Source organism: Sminthopsis crassicaudata, chromosome 3 (assembly GCF_048593235.1).
Source record: "Sminthopsis crassicaudata isolate SCR6 chromosome 3, ASM4859323v1, whole genome shotgun sequence".
Classification (NCBI taxonomy): Eukaryota; Metazoa; Chordata; class Mammalia; order Dasyuromorphia; family Dasyuridae; genus Sminthopsis; species Sminthopsis crassicaudata.
In genome coordinates this window covers 313890399-313908970 of record NC_133619.1, presented here as the reverse complement: position 1 = coordinate 313908970, position 18572 = coordinate 313890399, and the positions used below count along the sequence as shown (strand labels likewise).

Here is an 18572-nt window from a genome sequence, read left to right as displayed (position 1 = left end):
GCTAAATAATACAATGAACAAGTAACATTCAAGAGAGAGAAAATGAAGGCATTGTCTATTACTCCACGCAGGGATTGTTGACCACTACTTGACCATTAAAATCTGTTCCTCATCATTTCCAGAAATGATTCTTGAACCTCGGACATTTGCTGTATTGCCTTATTGATCACCAAGAACAAAATAAGAATTATACCCACCTTAATGATAATTTTTTCCAAATTTCTGGGCAACAGCAAAAATGTGGTCCCTTTACATTTTTTCTTATTTCTACCTATTTTTATCACAAATGTAAATGACCAAGAATGAGAAAGTAATGATCCATACAGTATGTATAGGACATATCCAGAAGCTCTTCCCCATGCTAAAAATAATAATAATATAGCTAGCCATAACATCTACTATGTGCCAGTCACTCTGCTAAACATTTTACAATTATTATCTCATTTGATCCTCACAACAATTCTAGGAGATGAGTGCTATTATTTTCTCCATTTTACAGAGGAGGAAACAGGCAAATAAGCTGAGTTACTTAGGGTCACTCAATTAGTGTCTAAAGCCACATTTAAACTCAGATTTTAAATGACACTACACGCTATGTTTGACAAAGATTTGTAGCTGAAAAAGAAACCCAGATCTTTTCCGAAAGAAGCATGTACCAACATCCCCACACCCAATAATTTCTAATTAGAGGTGGTTGGCAAATGTTTAGGAAGATGGCATACCCAGACATCATTATAATCTCTGGTTCCATTAATACTGTCCATCTTGTTTATAAACACAAGCTTCATATAGTACCCTTTCTTTCAATCCATTTACACAGATTTACTGTAGGCTTTCTTTCTATAGATATGTACTAATTTTTCATTGTCCTTCCCCTCCCCCTCTAAGATTTCTTCCATCTTCTATATATTACAAAGAACTTTGTCAGTAAGAAAAGTTCTGACTTTGGAGAAAGAGTAACTGAGTTTGAATACATGCTCAAACACTCTCTACTTCTGTAGTCTTAGGTAAATCATCTAAAGACACTGGACCTCAGTTTCCAAAGTCTTTTCTAACTTTAAATCTATAAGCCTATCATAGAATCCCAATATCTCTAAGAGATAGCATAGTGCAGACTGTTTCCTTCTTTATAGTTGTATCCCTGCTACCCATTTCAGTATTTGATGACTATATAGTTCCATTAAAAGCCTGGAGAAGTCTAAAAGACCTTCCCTTAAAAAGGACATCATTTTTGCCCTTGTATTCTCAGAATGTAAAACAATATAGGAAGCATTTAATAATAATAACCACTGTTTTACAATGCTTTAAAATTTGCAAATCATATAGCAAATATTTTCTCATTTTATGCTCCTAAAAACCTTGAGGTAACTTCCCATTTTATAGATAAAGAAATTGAGGTAGGCAGAGCAGATATGATTTGCCCAAAGTAACAAGTAAGGTTTATTTTGTCTAAGGCTGTAATTGAACTCAGTTCTTCAGGACTGTAGCTCTAGCACTGTTTCAATCGCTGCTGTTAATAAAATTAATAATCAATTATTAATTACTAAAATTAATTATTAAATAATAATAGCTAACATTTATATAGCATTCATTATGTGCTAATCACTGTGCTAAACATTTCACAAATATTATCTCACTTGAGCCTCACAACAACTGTAGGAGGTAAATGTTATTATTATCCCATTTTTTATAGAAATGAAACTGAGGCAATTAGAGGCCAAATGATCATCAGTTAGTAGAGACAAATGAGACTAGAATTCAAGTCTCCAGATGTCCACTTTTAAAATGTTTCCTTGTGATCATCCTGACCCATTCCGGAAATCAATAAAAGAGTTTCAGAATTAAGGGGGAAGGTCAGGCTTGCCCATGTCAGCAGCATAGGTACTTTTAGCTGGGCAACTGTCCATCCAGCCATTGTCACTGCCTGCTTTAAAAATGAGCAGTTGAGGTAATCTCACCAGCTTTCTCTTCTTACTTAGCCTAAAGCTGTAAGAGGTTTACTGGGGTTGTTTAGGGGCCCACTTGAATTTCGAGTTTCATTTAGTAGTTAGTACATGAATGAAAACAGCCCCAAAGAAAAAGCTGTTAAGCCAGGGAATCCCAATGGGGGGCAAGGAATCAGTAGCTGGTGGTCAAACTGTTATCACTGCTGTCCAGACCCATGTATGGTTTAAGAGATTTATGACAGAATGCCCATCTGGACTGCAAACCCTGCATGAGTTTAAGGCGCTTCTGGGTCTTCGAGGCTTGAATCAAAGGGCGAATCAATATGTTGTCCAACTGTTTAACATTTTTGACAAGAACAAGGTAAGAATTCTTTTCCTTTCATTTCATTTAGGTGTAATTTTCCATCCTCTCCTTTAAAAAAAAAAAAAAAAAAAGATTACCTGAATTAAAAAGTAGATCTCTCTAAATGTAGAGGTCTTCACAGAATGCACAGCTAGTAGAGGAGTAAGTCATTAAATACTGCTAGCACTGACTGTGTGAAAATAATTGGGGGTGAAGCACTAAGCACTGGGAAATGTTCTGCATGTAGTGAGTTCTTTTAAAAACTAAATTAAATCTCTGTGTGTAATTCTCATGGCATTATTTAAATAAATCCAGTAAGTGAAGATTGATTTACAAAGCCTGTTTTTCAAAGTATTTTAGGCATTGGTGACATTTTCTAAAAAAAGCAGTTTGTGGAATTCTGCTTTTAAAAGTGTGATTAGATCTAGATAGTCAGATTAAATCAATGGAAATTAACATTGTGTTCCAAACAAAGCAAGAATGTTTCTTTTTTTTTTTAAGTGGATTTTTATAACTGACCATCTTAATATGAAAATTAAAATTTAGGATTAGTTTTGATTTTTTTTTAGGAACACTGCCTTTTTCATGTTTTATTTTGTTGTCTTTTTCCCCTGATACATTTGTTTAAATGGTTTAGTTTAGGTCTTTCCCCTAACTATTTGGGTTTAATTTTGTTTATTTGTTTGTTTTAATGTGAGAATTCAAATCAAAGTAAAGGAAAAATTATATAAGACAAGAATAAATCAAAGAAGGGACTTGAACAACAAAATATCTAATCTAGAATTATAAATGACAAGTTTTATAATAAACAAAAGAAGTCATTGGGTTAATTCCCTCCCACACTCTTTTTTTAGCTTATCATAAAACTCTACCTTACAGGTAAACTTTTTAAAATTCTGTTTAATTGTAAAAGAGGAATCTTCATAATTAACCAAATTTTAAAAAATAAAATGGCCACATCTATAAAAGAAAAGAGATGCTGCCTTCTTTCCAAGAACAAAGCTAGGGAGGAAAAAAGAGACCAAAAAATTACTATAAGAAATTTTATTTTTAAGATATTAGAAAAATGGGAAATGGAAATTTTTTAAAAAAAGAATAAAATGGGATTAATGGCATGAATAAATTCCATATCAATTGGTTTGCCCTTAAAATATAAGGAAATGTTTGATATTACTTCCCTCAGGATAGAAAATTTCCTAAATACAGAAATAGAAATAGTCACTGAACCTATGATTTCATTAAATGAGAAAACTCTTAGAAGAGAAAAGTCCCTTTTCTCATGCAGGGCAGTATTTTCTCTACAATTTATAACCTCAGAGTGTTGCCTGGAACAAGGCTTCTTAAACTTTTTGCATGATCCCAGGTGCATAGGTATATAAAACAGGTATACAAATCAAACATATGCTGATAATAAATCATAATTTCAGTTACAATACCTACATTCAGTTACAAACCCAATACAGGGTCATGAATCACAGTATAAGAAGCTGGGACCTAGAGAATTGAGAATTTAAGTAGCTGATCCAGAGTCAGGGACAGGATTTGAATTTAGATTTTCTTAGCTTTAAGATATCTCTCAGGTCACTTTATCACACTATCTTTTAAAAATACTGAAATAAGGGGCTTAAAAGATGAAATCTTGAGATTAGTGAAAATTTAACATATGTAAAAATTAAGACTTTTTCATTCTGTTGCAATATCGGGCATGTACTTATGATGTGGTTGTTAAACACCAAGTAATGTGATTTAGGAGAATTGCAAATGATGAGATTATTTTAGGTGCCAAATGTTGGGATTCTGTCATGTGAAAAGGTAGCTTTAATTAGAAGAAGAGGTTACAGATACAATAGGTATCAGAAGGGGCAAATATGAAATAGAGTTGGGAGAGCAGATAGAGAGCAAGGAAAAGAATTTTAACAATTAATGATGGAAAAGTTCCCTAGTGGAAGTCACAATGTACCAGGAGAAAAGGAATACTCCATGAGATTGGAGTATACTATTAGCTAATAGGCTAAATAGCAAAAAGACATTTAGCACCCTAAAAGAGTTAGTTGGCAATAGAAGGAGGGAAACATCATAAAGCATGGTGGAGGGTTGAGAGGATACAAGGCAGTATGGGGGGAAGGGAAAATCACCTCGAGGTAGAGTACTATGGTGGGCTAAAACTCCAAAAGGGATTCAGCAATAGACAGATTGATAGGGGAAAATTTAATCTCCAGAGTTTGACATAACTCAGATTTCTGAGAACTTCCACAAAGAATGGGACTATGAGGCTAAACTGATTCCTATCAATGCCCTTCCCTGCCTGCCCCAGGGCACAATTCCATCAATATTTCGTTTTTTTCTCTGCCAAGTTGCTCAGGACCTCATCACTTATTAATCACTTTCAGACACAAATTTAAGACAATCAGTGGGAGTCAAGGGAGATCTCATCTTTAGAAGCACTATCATAATATTCCCATAAAATCCCTACCCAACGTAGTGGAAAGATTACTTGGATTTTTTTTTCCTATATTCTTCACTTATGAACACTGAAACAAGTTTTTAAGACAATCTCTGCTCTTAAAAAGCTTTCAATCTAAAAGGGATTTTAAATTTTTACAATGTGTAAAAATGAAAAAATTTAGAAAGCAAATTATATACATGATAAAAAGGAAATAATTACAAACTAGATAGAAATAGATAGAACTAGTTAGAAAATAAACTAGAAGAGGGGTTAGGAAAAGTTTCCTGTAGAAGGTGGAATTTTAATTGGGACTTAAAGCCAGGGAAGTCTTTAGGCAGAGACCATTTAGGGAGATAGCCAAAGAATGTCCAGAACAGAGAAATGGAGTGTTGTTCAATCCAGGAGACCAGTGTTACTGGATTGAAGAGTACATGCTGTGGAAGAAGTTAAAATAAGACTGGAAAAGTTGAAGGAGCTAGGTTATGTTTGAATGCCAAAACATTTTGTTTTTAATCTTGGAAGCAATAGGAAGCCTTTGGAGTTTATTGAGTAGGAGAGTGACATGATCAGATCTGTACTTTAGGAAAAAATCACAAAAGAGTGTGCTGTGCTTATGTATGTGTGCTTGGGTGTGTGTCTGTGTGTCTTTCACAAAATCCATAATGTCTTTAAATAGTTTTTAGTGACTCCTTTCCATTGTTCCTCTTGTATCCGGCACCAGCTAGCCTCTTTTTAAAATATTCCATTAGAATCTAATTAGATAAGGAAGTGAGCTCCACTACAACTCAGTCATTTCCCCAAAGTGTTGCTATCTTTCCACATCCACAATTTCTCTCTCAAGTTGGCATTTTGAACCTACAGTGATTGTCAGCATCCCTATACTAGAGGCAAAATGAATAAAAAGAAAAGCTGGATTTGAGAGCAGGACCTGCTGTCAAAATGACGCCTACCGCTGAGGAAACACATGCAGATAATGTCCAAACAGGCATCTTGTGATTTACAAATCTTTGAGGAGGAGGCTTGAGAGATCTCAGTCCTAGTCCTAGAGCCCAGTTTCCAAGATTTGTTATCTATTATAGAGATTGATATTGGCTTGGGTGGGGGTATGAATCTAGGCAGAGGAAGCACAGATGCTTCTTATCTGATAGCGGATCTCACTTCAAAATGGAGTGTATGTGTGATTCAAAAGAAATTAAGAGGATGATCTTGTACAACACAAGGACACAAAACAAGTCAACAGAAACAACATCAGAGTATTTTCTTTTTGTATATTGGAAAATAGGAAGATGGTGATTGATTAAAATGTAATCAACCTAGTCTCTTTAGAACTCTGTGGGAGTGAGCAGTGTGGCAGAGTAGAAAGAGCAGTAAACTGAAAGACAAAAGACTTGGGATCTAATTCTGATTGGGTTGTGAACTAGTTATTTCCTCCATAAAATGAGAGGAAGGAAGGAAGAAAGCTAGGAAACTAAGAAGGAAGGAAAGAAGGAAGAAAGAAAGAAGGGAAGGAGGGAGAGAGAAAATTGTTCCAAATAGTTGAGGTTTCTCCATGAAAATCCTAAATTTTTCTCTTTTAATTTCTATCTTTGTGGATGGAAATTTTGTTAGTATTTATCATATAACTCATTACCTTCCTAAACCAAGTATACTGAGATTGTCAGCTTTTAAAAAAAATCACTTTTTATTTTTCCATATACACACAAGAGTTTTTACCATTCACCTTTGCAAAAGCGTGTTTCAAATTTTCTCCCTCCCTCCTCCTCTCCCCAAATCCCTAGAAAGCAAGCAATCCACTATATATTAAACATATGCAATTCTAAACATATTTCTGTTTTTGTCATGCCACACAAGAAAAATCAGATCAAATGAGGGTAAAAAACAAAACAAAACAAAAACAAAAACATGAGAAAGAAGAAAAAAAAAAAACAAGTAAACAACAAAAGATGAAAGTACTATGCTTTGATCCACATTTAGTCTCCATAGTTCTTTTTCTGGATGCGGATAACACTTTCCATCACAAATCTATTGGAATTTCCTTGAATCACTATATTGTTGAAAAGAGCCATGTCCATCACAGTTGATCCTTGTATAATCTTGTTGTTACTGTGTACAAAGTTCTCTTAGTTCAACACACTTCATTTAGCATAAGATCAAGTCTTTCCAGGCTATTCTGAAATCAGAATGCTCTTAATTTCATATGGAACAATAATATCCCATTACATTCATATACCATAACTAATTCAGTCATTCCCCAACTGATGGGCATCTACTCAATTTCCTTTTTGCGGCAAAAAGTGTTGGTACTAATATTTTTTGCATATGTGGGTTCTTTTCTCTTTTTTATGATCTTTTTGAGATATAGACCCAATAAATAACTGCCAGATTCAAGGGTATGCACAGTTTGATAGCCTTTTGGGAATAGTTCTAAATTGTTTTCTAGGATGGTTGGATGAGTTTATAACTCCACCAACAATGTAGTAGTGTCCCAATTTTCTCACATTTATCATTATCATCTTAGCCAATATGAGAGGTGTGAAGTGGTGCTCTAGAGTTGTCTTCATCTGAATTTCTCTAATCAAAAGTGAGCATTTTCATATGACTAGAAATGGCTTTAATTTCTTTATCTGAAAATTGCCTGTTCATATCCTTTGACCATTCATCAGTTAGGGAATGGCTTGTATTCTTATAAATTTGAATCAATTCTCTCTCTTCCTCTCCCTTTCTCTGTCTCTATATATGTATATATTTATCAGAAACACTAGATTATATAAAAAATTTTCCCACCTTTCTGCTTACCTTCTAATTTTGGCTGCTTTGGTTTTGTTTGTGCAAACACTAGATGATACAGTCTTTGATTGTTGTGTCTTGTGAACCTAAGTTATCCCACTAATCCACTACTCTGTTTCTTAGCCAGTACCAAATGGTTTTGATGACCACTGTACTATAATATAATTTTAGCTCTGATATAACTAGACCACATTTCTTTGCACTTATTCTCAATAATTCCCTTGAAATTCTTGACATTTTGTTCTTCCAGATTAATTTTGTTATTTTTTTCCTCACTCTATAAAGATTACTTGGTAGCTTGATTGTATAGCACTGAATGAGTAGATTAATTTAGGTAGAATTGTCATTTTTATTATATTAACTCAGCCTCCCCATGAGTACTTGTTATTCTTACACTTGATTAGATGTAACTTTATTTGTGAGAAAAGTGCTTTGGCTGCATCCCATAAATTTTGATATAGCATCTCATTATTTCCATTCTCTTAGATTAAATTATCAACTGTTTCTATATTTAGTTGTTTTACCCACTCATTCTTTAAATTTAAATTATTTAATTTCTATTTGGTTTTTAGTTTCTTTCTCCCTGATCCTTTATTGAATATATATTTTTGTATCATGATCTGAAAAGGATGCATTTACTATTTCTGTCTTTCTGCTTTTGATTGTGAATTTTATGCCTTAATACATGGTCAATTTTTGTGTAAGTGTCATGTGCTACTGGGGAAAAGGTATATTCCTTTCTATCCCCATTCAGTTTTCTGCAAAGGTCTATCACACCTAATTTTATTTGTAAAATTCTATTCATCTCTTTTGTTTCTGGCTTATTTTTGGGTTAGATTTATCTAGTTCTGATAGGAAGGTTGAGATCCCCCCATTAGTAGAGGTTTGCTGAGTAGTTGATTCTTGCCTGATTCCAAGCTCCTTTGCTTTATGGAATATCATGTTCCAGGCTCTTTGATCCTTTAAACTGGAATCTTCCAAAATAATTCTGATTAGGGCTCATCAGGATTTGAATTATTTCTTTCTCATTGCTTGCAGACTTTCTCCTTGATTTAATAATTTTGGAATTTAGCTACTACATTCCTTGGAGTTTTCATTTGGGCATCTCTGTCAAGAAGTGATCTGTAGATTCTTTCAAAGGCTATTTTGCCCTCTAGGTCATCAGATCAGATTTTCTTGATGATTTCTTGAAAAATGTTGTCCAGGCTTTTTTTTTTTCATCATTACTTTCAGTTAATCCAATAATTATTAGATTGTCTCTCCTGGATCTATTTTCCATGTCCGTTGTTTTGCCAATGAGGTATTTTATATTTTCTTCTTCTTCTTCTTCTTCTTCTTCTTCTTCTTCTTCTTCTTCTTCTTCTTCTTCTTCTTCTTCTTCTTCTTCTTCTTCTTCTTCTTCTTCTTCTTCTTCTTCTTCTTCTTCTTCTTCTTCTTCTTCTTCTTCTTCTTCTTCTTCTTCTTCTTCTTCTTCTTCTTCTTCTTCTTCTTCTTCTTCTTCTTCTTCTTTTTTTTTTTTTGCTTTTCTTTGACTGATTCTTGATCTCAATTGAGCCATTCACTTCCATTCGTCCAATTCTAATTTTTAGTGAACTATTTTAGTCAGTCAGCTTTTTTGCCTCCTTTTGCATTTGGCCAATTGTACGTTTAAAATAGTTGTTTTGTTCAGTGGATTTTCCCCCCATTTTGCTAATTCTATTTTTAAAGGAATTATTCTCTTTTTCCATTTCAGTTTCCAAGTCAGTTGTTTAAGAATTGTTTTCTTCAGTCAGTTTCTGTGTTTCCTTTTCTAAACTATTGGTTCCTTTCTCTAACCTTTCATATTTCCTCTGGATAGAACTCATTTCTGTATCCCATTTTTCTTCTATCCCTCTTTTAAGATCTTTTATGAAATCTTCCAAGAACATCTTTTGAGCTGGAGATCAGTTCATACCCCACTTTGAGGTTTCAACTGAAGGCATTTTGTGATTGCTGTCCTCTTCCAGGTTTATGGTCTGCTCTTTCTTGGCTCCATAGTTTCTATGTTCAGTGCTTTTTTTTTTCTTTTTTTTTTTGCTAATTTTTAAAACTTGAGCTCTGCTCCTAGGGCACAGGGGAAATTGTCCAAAAGTCTTTTGCAGGGAAACATGGGCATCTTACTGCATGGGCTGAGCTGAGGCTGGGGCTGGGGCTAGGGCTGGGGATGCTGCAGACTTTCCAACTGCACTTGGTGGGTCTGGTCAAGTCCTGCCTGTGATGATGGGTTTAGAAATTCACAATTCGCCTTCTGTAATTGTGTTGGAGGTCACACAGCTGGTCTATTGACCCACTGGCCTTCTGAACCAGGACAGAGTAACCAATGATGATATCTTTTGGCTAAGAGCCTCCTGCTAGATTCCCTATACAAAGACTTCCCTGTTCTGGGCCTCTCCATGCTGCGCCCATGTTGAGTCATTTTCTCCCCTCCTCAATGAGACAGACTTCCTGAAGTCTTTCCAAGATAGTGTAAGCTGGAAAATTATTAAACGCCAAATGGGTTCTGTCACTCCAAAATCCATTCAGAGGCTTAATCTACATTGATTCTGAGGAAAGCTGAGGAGAGCTTAGGCAATGTCCTTTCTACTCTCTGTTATCGTCTCTCTGCCACCAAATTAGCTTTTTCTTGATGACTGAAGTTCATAATTATTAACACTAATTGTCACTTTGTAGTGTTATATAATGGTACTTTCAGGGAACTATTGACAAGAGTATTTGCATTAATTAAACTCTTACTATGTGCCAGGTATTATGCTAAATGCTTTACAAATATTATCTTATAGTGATTCTTACAACTTTGGGGAAAAAAAAGATGTTATTATAATATCCATTTAGAGTTGAAGAAGCTGAGGCAGTTTAGGTCTTTATGATTCTGATTCTAATACTGATTAGCTGTTTGACCTAGAATTATTCATTTTGACCTAGAATTATTCATTTAAATGCCCCAACCCCACCAGTATTTGCTTTTGTAATTTTTCTCTGACCTGAAATGTTTGTCGTTAGAAGCTTCTTTCTCTTTTCTTAAATTTGATCATTACCTCATTTCTGAACTTGGAAATATTTCTTAAAGCTTTACAAAAATAAAATATAAAGAGATTTTGAGTGGGAACTCTAAGAACTGGATTATGAGTCAAGTACCTTGGCTTTCACACATGTGGCTTCTCCTCTGGTCACTTGGAAGCATTATTTTGTTTTCTTCCTAGTTCTCAACTGGGTTCAAGATAGGGGAGGAGTGGAGGAGGAGGCAAGTGTCCTCTTTTACTCATAGAAAATGCTTAAAAAATCAGAATATTTCATATTTATAATTGAAAATTGTTTTCCATTTTCAAACTTAGCCAATCAGTAATGAAAGCATAAAGTATAAAATATATTTCTTCTTTGGTTTGTGCAAAGGTGCAGGAGCAGCTAGGTGATGCAGTGGATAGAGCACCAGCCTTGAATTCAGGAGGACCGGAGTTCAAATCTGGTCTCAGACACTTAACACTTCCTAGCTGTGTGACCCTGGGCAAGTCACTTAACCCCAGCCTCAGGGAAAAAAAATTCACAACTGTGCAAAGGTGCATTTTTCTTTTCAACAACTGATATCTTGTGTGTGTATGAGAAAGAGAGAGAGAGAGAGAGAGAGAGAGAGAGAGAGAGAGAGAGAGAGAGAGAGAGAGAGAGAGAGAGGAGAAGAAGAAGAAGAAAAAGAAGAAGAAGAAGAAGAAGAAGAAGAAGAAGAAGAAGAAGAAGAAGAAGAAGAAGAAGAAGAAGAAGAAGAAGAAGAAGAAGAAGAAGAGAGGGAGGAAAAGAGAGATAGAAGAGTCTTTGTTCCTTTGTTGTTGGTCATTTTGAAATTCTCAATAAATTTGGTATTAGAAGCTGGCTGGATTTCACTTGTTCATTTTCTGTCAATAGCATTTATAAAAGGAAGAATATTAAAATGCTCCCATATAATGCCTACATTTCAAGTTTTGTTGGCACTTCCCAAATTTGCCCAGATGGCAAAACAAAACCAAAATTTAAAAATGGGGTGGGTCATCATTGTATGATCTGTATACTCCAGCTGTCCTGTAATTTCTATATTGAAATGAGTGATGATAAATTATAGCATAACTGCATATTTCATTCCTCCATTATTAGTAAACAAAGTAAACTTTTTTTAAATTTAAAAGCAGAAATTTTAGGGGACAAAACCAGAATATTTTATATCTTTGCATACAAATTGTCCAGAGGAAAGAGCCAGAGTCAGACTGATATAAATTCTAACTGAGCCTATCCTGTTCCCATTGTTGAGAATGATGTGAACCCCAACCAATCCCACCCCACCTTCCACCCCAGTTCCCATTGTCAACCTTACCTCACACAAAGGGAGGTCACTCCTGGGACTGTTGCCTTATCAGCCTGACTAAGGCTTGCCCTACCCATTAAATCAGTAAGGACCCTGACAAATAAAGGGCTCCTGTTTCCCCTGATCAGGCACACTAGTGCTGTAATCTTTGTGCTAAAAGCATCTTAATTATCCTGTATTAGCATATCACTGTTTTTGTATACCCTTCCTTGCAGTTACTGATGTAGACATAATATGCAGTTGAGTAAGTTCATTCTCCACTAGGGCCCTCCTTAACTTCTCCCTAACTCTGGAGACCCAAACTTACTTCCCCACTCACTCTTTACTCTGAATTTTAAGTGGCCCTCTTCTCTCACAGTCCCAGTTAGATCACCTTGATGAGCCCATGTGTCCTTTGAAGAAATAAAGGATTCCTTGTGACTATGAAGATGCCTTTTTGAGTTTTTCACATTCTCAACTGCTTTCTCAGAACCTTGTGTTTCATCCAGACCAGTTGTAATTAATTAATGTTTGGCAGATTTAATTGAAATGACCCACCTTTGATACTTATTAGAAGTATGACTTTTATATCAATAGTTCTTAACTATTTTGTGTCTGTCAAGCTTGGTTTTGGCAATCCGATCAAATCTATGGACCTTTCATAGAATAATGCTTGTAAATGCAAAAAATAAAATGTATAGGATTACAAAGGACATTAATTATATTGAGCTACAATTTCCTATCTATATTGTATATATGTAATTGAATATATTTATGTTTATCTACAACTGTTTGTTATAGTACCCATATTGCCAATGGCCCAGGGTATCCAAACACTCTTAAGTTTATATTACTCAAGCTTAATCCTATGGGCTGACTCCTTTTGGAGTTCTTTTGTCTCTTTGGCTCACTATCTTCATGTGGAGTTGCTTCATGTAATATGTTCAGGGTACAAATCATGTCTACATTTTTGAAAAGGTAAGTATAAGGGCGCCCTAGCTTCTATAAGCACTGAAGTTAACAAATGCATGTTCATGGGTATATTCTATAATCATAATTTTAAAATAAATTAGTCACCTACTTCTCCCTGGAATGAAACTGAGCATGGAATGCCACTGGGGCAATTGTTAAGCATTCTGGTAAGACCCTCAGTCCTAAAAAGCATTCAGATATAGGCTCCCCAAAACTCACCATGTCTCTCTGGGTATTTAAACTTCCCTTGGAAGATGAGGGTACTCTGAGTTAGGGAAGAGGTGGTGAATAGGCTGCCAAACCCCTTCTATAATTATATCTACTCCATCCAAAACAACTACTGACCTTGTTCTCCAAGAAGCCAATCCCCCTCCTCTTTTTTCCAAAGAATACACCACATCAGGGAAGCTCCCATTGTCTTTGGAAGATCCAGTGCCCCAAAACTCTTAGCAAAAGCAACTGAACTTAAGAATTCCCACAAAACAATGCCCAAGATTTAGACTTCTTTCTCAGCCTCAGTAGCTATACTTTTGCTACCATGTAGTTTTATAAGAAATCTCTTATTGCCAGTTGTTTTCAAGACTTTTTAGTTGGGAAACCTCACTCTTAGCTAAACATTCTCTGACTACAGAAAGCAGCTAGTAACCTCAGGTTCAAGACCCTCCTTCTTAGACAATCTGATTAGTAGATATCTCATCAAGTACTTATCCATACATTTGCCACTATCTACTCTCAGGGAAGATTTCTTTTAAAAATGAATATAAAAATATGTTTGCAACTTTTTTTCTCCCACAACTACTCTAACAAGGATCAAGAAAGAGCACTACAATGAATAGAGGTCAGAACATCTTCATGCATAGCTAAAAAACTACACAAAAAAAGAAGAAATAGAGGGAATGAACTTCAGTTTAAACCTCACTTTCACCTGAATTCAAGGATAAAAGAGGTACAGAGAGACAGAGAGGAATGGAAAGAGGAAAGAATAAGAAGATTCCATTTATGGAAAAAAACAAACTAGTGTTTAATGTTAGAGGATGGACTGTGAACAAAGATTTAAAAGAAAGAATCTTTAATTGAAGTTTAGGTAAGGGAAGAGAAGAAGAATAGGAATGGAAATAGATTACATCAAGCACAGATAAATCATGTTACCATCACCTTCTTTGGAAAGAATGAGACAGACATATGGTAAAGAGAAAAAAAATTAGGAGAATAAGAAGAGAAGAAATAATTAATGATCATAATTATGAATGTAAATGAGTTAAATTCATCCACAAAATGGAAGGGAGTAGCAGAATTGAAACCAGAATACAATAATATCTTACTAAAGAAACACCCCTGAAACATAGACTCACTTAGTGTTCGAGTAAAAGTTTGAGTGCAATGTACATAATAAGAGTTTCTTGTCTGGAAATACATCTTGAGAACCATGTTGTAATCTTTGTTCTACTACTGGCTATCCATCCTTATTCATTCAGTTCCCTCATCAGATTAAGGAGATGGTCTCTGTGGCCCTTTTTAGATCTAAATCTTGTGATACTGTTTCATACTTAAGGAAAGATTTCAAATGCTTCTTCTATCCCCCAAAACCTGTGACTCTCTGACATGATAAAGAAATGGAGGAATCTCATCTGGATGGAATACATTACTTTACAACATTGTCATTAAAAACTCCATTACTGAAAATATTCAAAATGAGGGTGGATAATGATCTATTAGGTATAGTAGAGAGAACATTCTGCCATGGACTAGGAGGCTTTATGTGGTAAACTCCAAGATTAAATTTTCAGTTTTGAGTGTGTATAAATTGATCATATTAGAATGCCTCAACATAATACTTTGAGATCATAAAATGTTAGATATTCTTGTCATTGTCTAATCCTTTTTATTATAAATTATTTTGAAATCTGAGGAACTGGATTCTAGTCCTGACTATTGCATATTATCTGTCCAATTTTGGGCAGATCACTTTCATGTCTCTGAAAAAATGAGAGAGAAAGACTTTGTTTTTGTTCAGTTGTTTTTCAGTTGTGTCAGATTTTTCATGACCCTATCTGAGGTTTTCTTGGTAAAAATTTTGGAATTATTTGCCATTTTTTCTCCAACTCATTTCACAGATGAGGAAACTTAGGCAAAAAGGGTTCAGTGTCTTGTCCAGAGTCACGTAGTTAATTAGTGTGTCTGAGAGCAAGTTTGAACTAAGGAAAATGAACCTCCCTGAATCCAACACTGGTGGTCTGTCCATTGTAGCACCTAACTTCCCTAGGAAGGTAAATTAGATAATCCCTAAAGTCCTTTTCAATTATAAATCCTGATATTATCAATCAGTTACAGCCAGTTTATAGTGACTATTAGTTACAGTTCTCTCCTCATATACCTTTTAGCATTTTATCTCTTATCTATTTTTCACTGGGAAAGACAAAATCCAAGGTTTTCTACCTCCACAAAACAATGTCTCCCTAGCAACAACCTCCTGCCATATATTGCAAAAATCATAGATTCTCAGAGTTTAGGGAAGCATTAAGGGTAATTTAGGTCAACCTTTATCAAAAACATGAATCTTCTACAGAGCTCTCCCACTCTCAGCCTATAGCATCCAGCCTCTGCTTGAATACCTCAGTAATAGAAAACTTCTCTACTTCACAAATAAGTGCATTTCATTTTGGAAATGTTGTAATCAGATCTATAACTAGAATTCTTTCATGCGAGTGTAATCCCTGCTTCTAGTGCATCTTTCATAGAAATGATAGATACTGTTACTATAGCTTTAAGAGCCAGATAAAATGTTGAGAAGAGTAGATTTTCAAGGCAGTTTTCAAGTGTTTGTTGAGAAAATTACTTCCTGAGAAATGTTTCTCACCATGAAATCAGGGAGAAAGTAAATATTTTATCTGTGATCTAGGAAGATGCCTGAGAAATATGTAAAGACAGATAAGAAGGAACTAATGTAAAACTTCTTCCTAATCAGAACTGTTATAAGTGACAATTTTAAAGGGACACCTCAGAGAGGATTCTATGAGGAATTTTGTGAGGATATGGCAAGTAAGGTTTATTTTGGGGATTTATTTCCTATGCAACATTGTCTGAAGGCTTGTTAAAATGTAACAAGGTTGTTGTTGTTTGTCCTTTGTCCTTGAAGATGACCCTGATCTCGGAGAGATGATGACATCACATGCAAGTGAATTGGATTTGTGAGGGAGAGCTGGGCAAGGTCAGAGCCATATGGGTCCAGAGGCAAGATATAGATCAGGATGACTAGGGATGGCCCTGGATGCATTAGGAGACTTTAACTTTTTTTAAGCCAAGATATTTAACAGTTCCCAGTTTGATTGAGGCTGTCCCCATTCAGGATAAAGGCTAGGTGGCAGTTCAGACAAAGAATCTCTTCTTTCACCTAAAAGTCAAAAATCTAAATAAATAAATCTGGAAGAGGAAGACACTCAGGGTTTCTGGCCAAAGCAGAAATGACTGATATTTACATTCAATTTGAATTAATCAGGACCAAACCATGACCAACTAGGTCTTAACATAGGAACTATTGGTGGCCCCTGAGAATCAGATTGATTTTGCTTTAGGCATGGTCCACAAAAGGGTTTGGACAATTTTTTTTTCTCTTCCACTGGCTTAAATCCCCACTAACATGTTTTCTCCATTTTAGGTATTCAGTGACATAGTTCCATTTAATGCAGAAGGGATATTTACTTCAAAGATAAGGTAAAAACAAAATAACATTTCCCTCTACTCTCAAAACCGCAAGAGAATAATCTTTCTCTTTATACCACTTTAGTCTTTGGGATCAGAGAAGGAATTAGGAGCAAAACTTAGTCCAGTTCCTATATAGCAATAGTTCTAACAAGTTCAAGGAGAAAAGATGTTTATATCCCCAAGAAAGAAGTATGGCCCTTGGGATATTGACATCCTGGGGAACACTCCACTTGGTGTGTGTGTGTGTGTGTGTGTGTGTGTATTTACCTACTCACTGAATTTGTTTTGGCTGAATCTTTCTATCATTTCATATCTAACTGTGAGAAAGTTCTTTCTATGGAAGTAATATTGCCTCATTGTGATTTTTACTTTTTGGTCCTAGTGCTGGAGTCATCTAAAATTATGAAAAATAAATCTGATTCCTTTTCCAAATGATTACCTTTCAAATACCTATAGAATTAAAAAAATGTGTAAAAATCAAATGAGAGAATAGATGTAAATCGATGTTGTTATTGAATTAAGTTATTTTTTAATCCCGACTGTGTTAGCTGCTTCTGTAATTTTGAACAAGTCACTTCCTTCTAAGATCACATATTCTTCATTTATATGCATCCCCAACATTCCCATGGAGATCTCTCCACACCCAGATAATTTACAGGATGCTTTTGCACCAACTCAAAAGTCTGGTATACAAGTACCCCACTAAGGTGCTTACTTTTATTAGTCAGCCAGAGAACATAGTTTGAAACAAAGATATTTAATGAAAGAGAATAGTAAGAAAGGTAAAGAAAAAACATTTTCTAAAAAGGCCTGGAACACACTCTCCCACAAATACAAACACCAACAGTAGCAACAGTAAACATATGTATGGAACTTGTGTGCACATATGAAGGGAATGTGTTTTACCCAGGCCACATGTGGAGGGGTCTGGGGAACACATGTGATAATATTGGGTGCACAGACAGCTCACAGATTTAACATTATGGGACCACTTAGTTCTTCAGAGGACACCATGCAGTTTCATTGGACAGTATGCTGTTCTGGGTCTGTCTAATGACAGGCTTTATCCAATAAGATTATATTTATAAAGTAGTTAGCACAATGCCTGACACAAAGTGGATGCTTAACAAATGCTTATTCCTTCCCATGGACAAATAAGTATATGGAAACTTCTGCTTCCTACTTTGTTCTGCATTTCTGATGATGCTTCAACTAAGGAATTTCCTCTTTTTTAAATTAATTTTATAATTATAAAATTTTTGACAGTATATATGCATGAGTAATTTTTTATAACATTATCCCTTATATTCATTTTTCCAAATTTTTCCCTCCTTCCCTCTCCTCCCTCCCCTAGATGACAGGCAATCCCATACATTTTACATATGTTACAGTATAACCTAGGTACAATATATGTGTGTAAATCCAATTTTCTTGTTGCACGTTAAGAATTGGATTCCGAAGGTATAAGTAACCTGGGTAGAAAGACAGTAGTGCTAACAATTTACATTCGCTTCCCAGTGTTCCTTCTCTGGGTGTAGTTGTTTCTGTCCATCATTGATCAACTGGAAGTGTGTTGGATCTTCTTAATGTTGAAGATATCCACTTCCATCAGAATGTATCTTCATACAGCATTGAAGTGTACAGCGATCTTCTGGTTCTATTCATTTCACTCAGCATCAGTTCATGTAAGTCTCTCCAAACCTCTCTGTATTCCTCCTGTTGATCATTTCTTAGAGGGCAATAATATTCCATAACATTCATATACCCTAATTTACCCAACCATTCTCCAATTGATGGACAATCATTCATCTTCCAGTTTCTAGCCACTATGAAAAGAGCTGCCATAAACATTTTGGCACATACTTTCCCTTCTTTAGTATTTCTTTGAGATATAATCCCAATAACAGCAATGCTGGGTCAAAGGGTATGCACAGTTTGATAACTTTTTGGGCATAATTCCAGATTGCTCTCCAGAATGGCCGGATTCTTTCACAACTCCACCAACAATGTATTAGTGTCCCAGTTTTCCCACATCCCCTCCAACATTCATCA

General features: G+C 35.2%; 1 protein-coding gene across 1 annotated transcript in view; it reads left to right on the top strand.

Annotated features, from left to right (window-relative positions):
- The first annotated feature begins 2075 nt into the window (after window positions 1-2075).
- Window positions 2076-18572, top strand: part of GUCA1C (guanylate cyclase activator 1C) — a 54128-nt gene continuing 37631 nt past the window's right edge. Inside the window, exon 1 of the mRNA XM_074301136.1 lies at window positions 2076-2307. Within this exon, the coding sequence (XP_074157237.1) occupies window positions 2104-2307 (204 nt within the window). The 5' untranslated portion in view covers window positions 2076-2103. The remainder of the gene's footprint in view (window positions 2308-18572) is intronic.